Source organism: Eptatretus burgeri, chromosome 5, assembly GCF_056783735.1.
Source record: "Eptatretus burgeri isolate ZD-2024b chromosome 5, Ebu_testis_v1, whole genome shotgun sequence".
NCBI classification, from domain to species: Eukaryota; Metazoa; Chordata; class Myxini; order Myxiniformes; family Myxinidae; genus Eptatretus; species Eptatretus burgeri.
Window position 1 is genome coordinate 13,857,791 of NC_140965.1, and position 11,065 is coordinate 13,868,855.

The 11,065-nt window shown below is 44.0% G+C and overlaps 2 protein-coding genes across 4 annotated transcripts in view; one reads left to right on the plus strand and one right to left on the minus strand.

Moving 5' to 3' along the window:
• Window positions 1–4,738, minus strand: part of LOC147025873 (hematopoietic lineage cell-specific protein-like) — an 83,081-nt gene extending 78,343 nt beyond the window's left edge. Inside the window, exon 1 of one of the 3 annotated variants that reach the window (XM_085880783.1) lies at window positions 4,528–4,738. In XM_085880783.1, the coding sequence (XP_085736909.1) occupies window positions 4,528–4,565 (38 nt within the window). In that variant the 5' untranslated portion in view covers window positions 4,566–4,738. Of the gene's footprint in view, window positions 1–64; window positions 2,572–4,527 lie in introns of those variants that run through there. The other 2 variants (XM_085880782.1, XM_085880781.1) reach the window with 2 other exon arrangements.
• Window positions 4,739–5,078: 340 nt separating this feature from the next.
• Window positions 5,079–11,065, plus strand: part of GSKIP (GSK3B interacting protein) — an 11,025-nt gene continuing 5,038 nt past the window's right edge. Inside the window, exons 1-2 of the mRNA XM_085880787.1 lie at window positions 5,079–5,281; window positions 6,228–6,446. Of these exons, the coding sequence (XP_085736913.1) occupies window positions 6,237–6,446 (210 nt within the window). The 5' untranslated portion in view covers window positions 5,079–5,281; window positions 6,228–6,236. The remainder of the gene's footprint in view (window positions 5,282–6,227; window positions 6,447–11,065) is intronic.

The window sequence follows — 11,065 nt, forward strand, 5'->3', positions numbered from 1 at the left end:
CGGATTAAAACATTCATCAAATAGCCATATTTTCTACAAAATGATAACAGACAGAATGACTTACCATTGGAAGACGTTGAGGCAGTTCTTTCAAGATGGCCGCCAAATCACGTGACATCATCCACAGAGTAAATATCGCATAAATTATGAAAATTCAGACGTAACTAAACACCGTCCAACAGAAATCCTTTTGAAAAAGACATTTTCAAATTTTATGCTTCATGTCCATTATTACGTGGAATTACCCATACATCAAAATGTGAAACTCATGTTTGGTTCCAAAATGCCACAGATAGCCGAACTTCCGAGCTATCATCATGTGATAGCACGCATAGTTTGTAACCCAGCACAACCGGCATGTTATTTCAGAACTTGTGAAAGTTGCCCATCAATTGAAGACTTCAAAACCAAGCTACTGAGTGCTTATGAACTGGAGGATATTGATGAAATTCAGTTTGAACGGTGGATATCCACCGACAGATCCTGCCTTTGGAAGAATTCATTAATCAATTCTGTGAATGTGCGGTGAAATTACTGAGACAAGACTTCATTGCCAAGGCCCAATCTCAGTTTCTGAAAAATAAGAAAGACGAAATTGGTGAAGGAGAATTTGTCATTATTGGAGACTTCTCAGAGAACTATTCGTTTGACGTACAGGATGCGGCCCAAGAATTCCATTGGAACTGCTCTCAAGCGACAATTTAACCCTGGGTTTACTATTTCAAATCGGACGATGGCAAATTAAACCACGATTCGTTCACGATCATATCAGAATGCAATACTCACGACGTTGTCTCAGTCCACCTCTTCCAAAGAATGCTCATTGAACACTTGAAATCTAGCTTTGGAAATGTAAAGAAACTTTACTATTTTTCAGACGGTTGCACTGGCCAATATAAGAATTGCAAAGCCTTCATAAACCTATGTCGTCACAAATCAGAGTATAGTATTGACGCAGAATGGCATTTTTTGCCACAAGTCATGGCAAGGGCCCTTCAGATGGTGTGGGCGGTACAGTCAAACGAGAAGCAACACGTGAGAGCCTGCGTAGACCTTACAACAGTCAAATTATTTCCCCAAAAGATCTTTTTGCCTTTACTGAAAATGGTTTGAATGAAATGAAGTTCGGTTACGGGATCCAAGAGGCAAATGAAGAAGAACGAAATCTGGAAGAAAGGTTAAAAACGGCCAAAACCATAGCTGGAACTCAAAACCTTCATGCTTTCATTCCTATTTCAGAAACTACTCTTCAAGTACGTGAATTCAGCCTTAGCAAGGAACACCGTATCGAGTCAGCTATTTCAAAATGTACACCAACTTTTAATGGGAAACTTTCAGGTTATGTCACAGTGAACTATGATGGAAAATGGTGGCTTGCCTGCATCATGGAAGCCTTTCAGGACACTCATGAAGTGAAAGTGAATTTTCTTCATCCAAACGGGCCTGCAAATAGTTTATTTTTTCCTGACATTGAAGATCACTGCATTTTAGATATTTCTGATGTACTTCTTTCCGTAGAACCAAAAACTGCGACAGGTAGAACCAACACAATCAGTAAAAAAGAAACACAGCTGTCAAATAAAACATTGGTTGGCAAAAAATCTTGACTATAATATGCGAGGAAAAACTCTTACTCATACTAGTATAGCTTCCAGTTCCTGCATGTGCATGTGGAAAATTTATGTACAATATACTGATATAGTGTATTGGACATCTTGTGTTCAAATATTGTGCTATGTATTGTGGCGTATTGTGTGTCCAGCACCCGAATCCCCGAACAATAAAACCATCATCACACTTGAACCCATTGAGATCCCATTTTCATTTATGCTGAGGTGTTGGAGTATATGAAGAGGTATTCTCACACGAAAAAAATCGGGACCATCGGTTTGACTGGGGAGTGGGGGCCCAAGGTCAAAGGGCGCCCAAAACTATAACTTTTTGAATTACTATTTGAGTGATTTTACTTTACGCGATTCGAAAGATCTCGCTTTAACGAGCATTTTGATACCAAGATCAGCCAAATCGGACCACTACAACCTGTGATATGGCCTCTGGAAGATTGTGGGGGCAGCCGGGGGTGCCAAAATTTGGGGGCCCCTAAAATGGGCCCCTATGGGCCCACAGGTATAAAAGTTGGTATTTTGAGTTTTTTCACCCAAGTGAATAAATGACCAACATATGGGGAGAAAATGAGGTATTAGTGTCGGAAGGGTGTGTACACTTGACATGGAATGCCCCATGTGCAAGTTTCGTTTGATTCCATCAGGTTTTGGAAGAAAAGGAAAATTCGCCCATCTTGCCGTTTTCTCCTTTGGGGGAGGGAGGGAGGGTGGAAATGGAACTAGAACGGCACTCGGTTGAGCTCATACCTCCACCAGGCTGAACAGTTTACATTTGGTATCTCACCGATAGGCTGCATCTGGACCCGGACCTGAACCAAAATCGAATCCGCTTGTTCTTGTCACCGACCCAACTCATCCACCAAGTTTTGTCATAACTCATCTACAACTTTTTGAGATTATGCTGCATATCGTTTTTGGCCCTCCCTTGTTAATGTTGAGAATCGTCCCTTCATTTTTTAACTTTTTCACAAGTTTCCAAATAGCTGGCTTGCTTGGCTTGTTTCTGGGATGCCCTCCATATTCAGTACAGAACCTCGTCTGGACGGAAGCAATTGATTTTTGGTCTCAAAATACCACGTGACAATGTTTACTCTTTTCTCCGTAGAAAACGTCATTTTTCCATGGAATACTTTAGTTATACTCGAATGACTTCTCCAAACATCATTGATAACTCCTGCAAAACAAAACAAAAATTAAGGCAATGACTGAAAGTACAAAGATCATTTGAAGCAGTTAACCTTTTATTGACACACACTGTATATCATCTTCACATCATGAACTAGAGGGGGAGCACTCGGGAGAGTGCAAAACCTCTGCCGCCAATACTACTGGGTCACTTAAGTGAACCTGATATCCCATTCATTGTAGGTCAAAACGGATCAGACTCTACTGAACCACGATTGAATAAACGAAACCAGATCGATACGCATGAAGAAATGCCAAAAAAATAAAATCGAAATTTTTTTGAAAAAAAAGTTGCAAAATATCTGGTTTTTTTCCTCTAACAAATTTTTTGGGGGGTTGGAAATCACTTAAAACATGTAGAAATGCAAAACAAAAAAATTCAAATAAAATCTAAATTTTTGAAAAAAAGTTGCAAAATTGTTTTTTTTTCTATCGAACAAATTTATTTATTTTTTGGTTGGAAATCACTTAAAACATGTATAAATGCAAAAACAAAAATTCAAATGTTTTTCAAAATGGCCGCCATAGCGGCCATATTGGACTTTGGACCAAGTCCAAAATCTAATGGCATAATCCTTGGACCACACCGAATCCCCCCACCAAGTTTCGTCGAAATCCGTCCAGAAGTTTTTCCGTAATACTGTTCACAAACAAACAAACAAACAAACAGACTGTGTGGTGGAGTCTGCGGGCCTACGGGGAAGGGCATGGTGGTGTGGGAGTGGTCGGAGTGGTCATCGTATCTGCAAGGAATATAAGGTGTGCGCGCCGCCTGAGGCGTCGTAGTAATGCTGGAGTCGTCCGGCTCGTGAGTGTGCTAATACGCAATAAAGGAGAGCCACGGGCAGAGTACGCTCGCGCTCGTGCTTGTGCACCACAGCCCGGCTCGACTGTTCCTCCGCATCGTGTCTGCCTGCTAAGCATCTTCCATTCAGTACATTACAGACTGGTACTTACGAAATCGTCAACTTGACCTCTGACCTTGTCTAATAAAAGCTGTCTTGAGAGAAGGTCGTGACGCAAACCAGAAGTTTCTACGATGATTCTGTATTAAACCATCAAAAATCGTAACGTCGACCGAAGCAAAAATCTCCATTTCTCCACCCAATTATTTTATATTATTTTATCAGTCACAAAACCGTAATATTCGGCCATCCACCAACAATCTTAACATAATCCGACGGCTTAGCGAGTCAGGCATGTGTCGATAACCTTTATTGGGATAAAAAAAATGATTTTAAACACCATCTTTATCGAAAACACCGTCAGCGCGCACACGGAAAACCTTTACGTGATCAACGACGCGTCTGCTCGAGCGCGCTGCATCACGTGACGACCCGTGACGCGTCGAGTGAAATATTTTTTATACAATCTTAAAACGTCTCCAAAACATCCGATTTTTACCACAATTTCGACAACCGAGTTTTAAGCATCCTAAGCGATCGCAAAAACCGAAGACAAAATTAAAATCGAAGTTAAAACGAACTCGTAACGTCGAGCGAAGCAAAAATACTCCATTTCTCCACATGAATTTACGGAATTATGTTTGACCTCACTGTGACCTTGACCTTTGACCGATTTTGACCAAAATCTAATCAGCGCTAGCCATCACCCTCCTGAATCACGTGGTGTAATTTGGCATTGGTAGCTTCTTCCGTTCTCGAGTTATCGTGCCTACAAACAAACAAACACACAAACAAACACACAATAGAGCTACCGATGATGTCGATGCCAGGGAAGGTCTTTCTCTCGCATTCACTTCAGTTACCACAGCCAACATGGCAACGCGCACGGCATTATGGGATATCTCTGAAAACCCTCAGTATACTCTTGTTCCAAGGAGACCTGATATTTCCACTTCCCTCTACTGTAGGACGTCGTGCTCTGCCATGCTGCACCCCATCCCACATTGACTGCTGGCTGTGGAGATAGCGATAATTTTTATTCAGACACGATGACGTCACAGGAAACGAGCTCAGAACCACACGGCTCAGCGCTGAACACGTTCATCAAGATCTGCAATTCCATCGGCGTGCGCACAATGTAAAATCGTCTCGGAATTTACAATGAACATCCTGAAACTTCGAAAGGGATTGATCCGCCGTAAACGTGCCGGTGATTTAGTTAAATTTTTTTTGCCTCACCGTGAGAAGACGGCGCGTGAACGTAATGACGTCATGCGCATCGGCGCACGCTCTCCGGTTGCGCGGGAAACGCTGCTCTCGCCGTATTAGAACACGCAATGGTGCAGCGCCGTAATGACGTCATGACGTATCGCAACACGTAACCCGTGTACAACGTGCGTCGCGTCATTCAGTGTAAACGAGACTTCGCGAGTTCCATCTTCGGGTGTAGGACGGAACCTGGATCTGCGCTGGAGCCTCCGCTGGATCCGCGCTGAAGCTTCCGCTGGACCATCCCCGCGCCCTCTGCGGTCGATCTCTCGCTCGTGTTTGCCGCGCTCGCTGTTGGTGCGTCCCTTCTTCCCCTCCATGTCCGATCAGCTCCGTGTCCGTTCTCCCATTTGGACATTTGGCCCCTCCGTGTCTTTTCGTCTCTCCGCTGTGCATATCCCCCGTCGGTGTTTTGGGTCTTTGGGTCTTTATTTGGGTCGACGAGAAAATTATAAGAACGTTTCATTACAGAGGATTTACCTCGGAAATGATCACTCGGCCCATCATGACTGTGTCACACCCCAACCCCGACCACATCACCTAACTGGAAGGGCACTCAGTCGACCGCACACCCCACCACGTAATGTCTGATCCACGAGAACATCTCTGTCCCAATACGTTTTTGAAACATCATGCTATATAGTATATACGGTACTATATCGGTTTCGCCTGATCTCTCAATGGTGAAGAATCACTTTATAAATTAAATAATTCTCGTATCCAGATCCGGATCCGGATCTTCACCAAAATCAAATCAGTTGTTCCTCGTCACACACCCAACCCGTCCGCCAAGTTTCGTCCGAATCCGTCCACAACTTTTTGAGATATCCTGCACACAGGCACACAGACAGACAGACAGACAGACAGACGGGTGAAAACATAACCACCTTCACCTTCGGTGGCGGAGGTAATGATGTCTCAAGTATGAAGCTGGGAGCCGAGGCTCATGAAAACGGACAAAGACGTGTCAGACAGGGGAACACGTCCACAGCCCTGGGTTGTGCTTTGGCGAGCCAAGAAGAGGTTTAAAAATTTTTCGTGTGAGGTTAATGCACAATGATTGGTATCTCGTGTGGGGGAGGGGGTGACAAAACAGTGATGTCACAAAGGTGCTGATGCAGTGTGTGAGGTATGACGTGATGGGTCGTATGGCCTTTTCATTCCATGCATCGCTTCCCTGTGTACACGTTTTGAAAACTCACCTCATCCGTCAATGATGTACCCGCGCACGTGTTCCCTCCAGGGCACCGAGATGGAGGTGGAGGTGGAGGGCGAAGAGTGGGATGCGGATGTGAAGGACATGCGCTGCGAGGCTGAGGCGATCATCAACGACGTGATGTTTGCTGTTCGCTCCATGCGCTTGTCCCGGAGACTGCCGAACGCCGACCATGTGGCCTACCTCAATATAGAGACCAAGGAGGGTGCACGCTACTGTGTGCAACTCTCTGACACAGGACTCAAGGTGTGCTTCACCTGCCATTTCTGATACACACAGCTCAGTCATTGCCTTTGTATTGTAATGTATAGTTATCACTAATCAATGTTCACCTCAACTTACCGGCAGTGTTTTGTTCCTGCTCTGGAACAGCCATTCTCAGGACCTGGAATCGATTATATACGCCGTTCTGATAAATGGAACGTCTTTCAATGTTGACCAATCTTACCGTCTCACCGTGTCGCTCCAAAAGGATCCTCAAACCCAAATATATTTATCTAGGGGAACCCCTTGGATGAGGTTCAGTCTCTTGAACTTCTAGGCCTCACCATCACCATGGCATCTCCTGGGTCGACCACACAACAAAGCTGGCCTCCAAAAGCAGCTTCCATTGTTCCAAGTGTTGAAAAAATCACAAGGACTCACAGTCTATGGAGTGGGATGGAGTACTGCTCTCCCCTATTGTCCAGGGCATCAGCAGCACATCTGTCTGTCCTGGGTTCTGCAGAATGTAAAGTTCTCAACATTGTTGTGATCACCCACGACGAGGGCGAAGCGCAAAACCTGTTGCTCTCACAATCCAGACAGGTCAGTGGCCGCTATGTTTTTACCACCTCTCCTCCAGTCTCATTCCTTCTGCGCTCTGAGCCCTCAGACCCTCCTCATACAGCTCTTCCAGTAAGTATACATTCTTCCAGTAACCACTTCCTAGTTAATCTCCAAAAATCCAGGCTTGGTGCACAACTCCAGTCCACTGTTGTTCCTATTGTCTCCCATTTGTGGAATTTCCTTTCAGAGGCTCTTCAATCTCACCCTTCCCTCCAGCACTTCAAGCAGGTAGTGCGCCACCGTCTCATGTCCACCTCAATCTGTCACTCCCCTCCTCATCCCATTTCCACAATATTTTCTACACCCCCCCCCCCATCACCCATTAACCCGTTCCAACCCAACTTCGGCATGTAATACAGGTCGACCAAGCTGACATACTTTCACCTGGCATGGTCTGTGTGTTAAAAGGATGGGGAACATGTTTGGTTTGGCTCCAAAACTATCAGAGAAAAACCTCTGTTGGAAAATCTTTTCTCCATTATATTTTTGAGGTTCACGGACAATTCTTTGGCTCCATTATATGCTCTAATAACTCCGTTTACACACGCTGGTACTATATTTTGGGTGTGGTGGCGAGGGAGAGGGCCGTGCTGACATAGTTGTGTCTTTGCTAAAAGAGGAAACTTTGCTCTTCGCAAAAAGAGAAACGATTTTCCTTGTTTCAGCAAAAAAAATATTGTTTCAAACTCAAGGTCGATGGGAGAACGACGTGTGCCGATTTGTCGGTATGCCAGCAAGGGCAGGAGACTTGCTTCATGTTTCTTGCACCACCTGACCTCCAGGCTGCCAGGTGCTGACCAATTGGGAAGAGGAACTGTTGGATGTCACAAAGAATCTTTGTCAAAATGGCAAATACGTTTTTCCAAAGATTTATAAAACTCACTTATGTAAAGTAGGAACAGAAATTGATCCAAAATGGTGAGTGGGCCTGCAGTTCCTGACTGGGGGAGCACACAAGATGTCGACAATTATCTGCCTCTTGCACATGAAAAGGAAGTCATCAAGCCAGACTTGGACGCCACAGGCGAAGAGCGGGGTGGCAACCGGCGTGAAAGCCTCGGAATGTACAGAGACGGCCCTGGACTCCAGTTTCAGGGCTTTCATCGATTGCTGTGAGAGAAGCAGCAGCAGCACCAGAGTTGAATCACCAGGTTGAAAATCTCACCAGACAAATAAAATGTCTGATGTTTTTTTATTTAATTCGGGTTTTTACAGGACCTAAGGCTCGTAGATGAGCTGACACAACCACATCTCACACACGTGAACACAGACAAATACACGAGACACAACACAGGACTGTTAGACGAGACAAACAGCCACTGAGCTTGGAGGAAGGGCCGTCGCTTCCCGGGACACTCTGGGTAACGGCGGCGTCGTAACAAATGGCACTGCCTTTCACCTCATTCTGAGAAGTCTATCACATCTATCGGCTGCCATTGCAAATCCAGAACGGTCTCGTGTTATGTACGCCTGTGGTACCGATACCTGGTTTACTGCTGCTAATGAATGACCCACACCCATGATTCATTGACACCTTGCACGCTGTTACCTGCATTGCATCTGTGCTGCCATCTTGCTTCCTGTTTGTGTGGCGCCTCGGGTTTTTAAAACTTTCATCCGGTCTAGCTCCCTCTACTCTCTCAAACCCTCCCATCCTCCTCGAGAACACACATGTTCATTCTTCCAGTCATTCCCTCCTGGTTAACCTTCAGCTGACTATCATGGTAAATATTGAACTTTGAATGGGATTTGGGGTATACCTGAACACCATTGGGATTCTCAAAATTCAGGCTCACTACACATCTTTTCCCTCTCCCCCCCCCCCCTCAGGTCAGGTCAGGTATGGGAGCATGTGCCGGAGCAGCGGGTCACGTCACTCCCCTCTCCCCCCTTTATTTTAATGTCCATTCGTTCTCTCGTGTACAAATGTGGCCCCACCGTCGATTTATTTTACCCTCCATCACCTTGTTCTTCCATGAGCCTGAATTTTTACGTGAAAAAATATCTCCTTTTAAAGAGATTTTTCACAGAGTACACGGACTTATTTTTCATATGCAGCACATCGCTGCAAATCGCATTGTTTGCTGGGAGGCTTGGCTATTTCCACTCTAACCCCTTGTAGGTTAGAGCAAGAATTTGTAATTTGTTGAAGTTGGGGGTGGGGGGGGGCAGCAATAACTCACCTACCCTTCATTAAGGACACCATCTTTACTAAGGTATCCCACTGTCTGCTGGACTATCTTATTGCCATATTTGCATAAACTTTTTCAGGAGAAATCAAACACTTTCTTTAAGTTTATTTTTTCAAAAAAATACATGAATATTGTTTTTCCTTTGCAGACCAGTTTGCTCTTTTTTTGATCAACTTTATGCAGAATGATTTATCTACCGCTCCGTCCAATGTGGTTACGAGCTTGTCATGTGGAATGCTTGTGTATAATGTGGGAAAAAAAAATCACAAGTTGATCGACATTTAGCCTTATCCTTCACCATTGTTACCTCCACCACTGAAGGTTAGAGGAGGTTATGTTTTCACCCCTTCTTTTTAATTGCCGGAATCCTTCGGATTTCGGCAATTATGTTGGTCGGTTGTGTGTGTCATTGTGTCTGTCTGTCTGTTGGGTGGTCGCGAGACTGCCGTTATTCTCAGGTTTTCTGGATGTATGTAATGGACAGCTCTGGATGCCAGAGGAGTCATCCAATTTTGATGAAACTTGACTGGTAGGTTCATACCAGGATCTCGTTGTATTCTTTTGAGCACCGTTGCTATGGACGCCACCATTGCCTAGCAACGGGACTTTGAAGTTTTTGAAAAAATCCGAAAAATATTTTTACATATTTTTTTTCGAAAATTGGCTTCCAGGCTTTTATGCGCACGATAATCAACCTTTGTCAAAAACTGAATGACCAGTATGCAATTATATAGCGACCACCAATGTTGCCTACCGGCTTGTCTGTTTGTTACTTACAAAATCTAAAGATTTCGTAAGTATATTGATGACTTCCGTCCTCTGTTTGTGTGTTTATTTGTTTGTGTGTTTGTTTGTTTGTGTGTGTGTGTGTGTGTTTTTTGTGTGTTTGTTACTTATGAAATCTAAATAACTAAATATAAATTTAGTTTACGAAATCTAAAGATTTCGTAAGTATATTGATGACTTCCGTTTCTGTTTGTTTGTGTGTTTGTTTGTTTGTAGGCACGATAACTCGAGAACGGAAGAAGCTACCAATGTCAAATTACACCACGTGATTCAGGAGGGTGATGGCTAGTGCTGATTAGATTTTGGTCAAAATCGGTCAAAGGTCAAGGTCACAGTGAGGTCAAACATAATTCCTTAAATTAATGTGGAGAAATGGAGTATTTTTGCTTCGCTCAACGTTACGAGTTCGTTTTAACTTCGATTTTAATTTTGTCTTCGGTTTTTGTGATCGCTTAGGACGCTTAAAACTCGGTTGTCGAAATTCTGGTAAAAATCGGATGTTTTGGAGACGTTTTAAGATTGTATAAAAAATATTTCACTCGACGCGTCACGGGTCGTCACGTGATGCAGTACGCTCGAGCAGACGTGTCGTTGACCACATAAAGGTTTTCCGTGTGCGCGCTGATGGTGTTTTCGATAAAGATGGTGTTTAAAAGTCATTTTTTTATCCCAATAAAGGTTATCGTCGCATGCCTGACTCGCTAAGCCATCGGATTATGTGAAGATTGTTGGTGGATGGCCGAATATTACGGTTTTGTGACTTTGATAAAATAATATTAAATAATTGCGTGGAGAAATGGAGATTTTTGCTTCGGTCGACATTACGATTTTTGATGGTTTGGTACAGAATCATCGTAGAAACTTCTGGTTTACGTCACGACCTTCTCTTGAGACAGCTTTTATTAGACAAGGTCAGAGGTTAAGTTGACGATTTCGTCAGTACCAGTCTTTGACTGCTTGTTTGTGCGTTTGTTTACCATGTAGCAGCCACACCATTTCAGCGATCATGACCAAACTGGGTACAGATGTCGGCCATGGTCCAACTTAGACACTTATCGT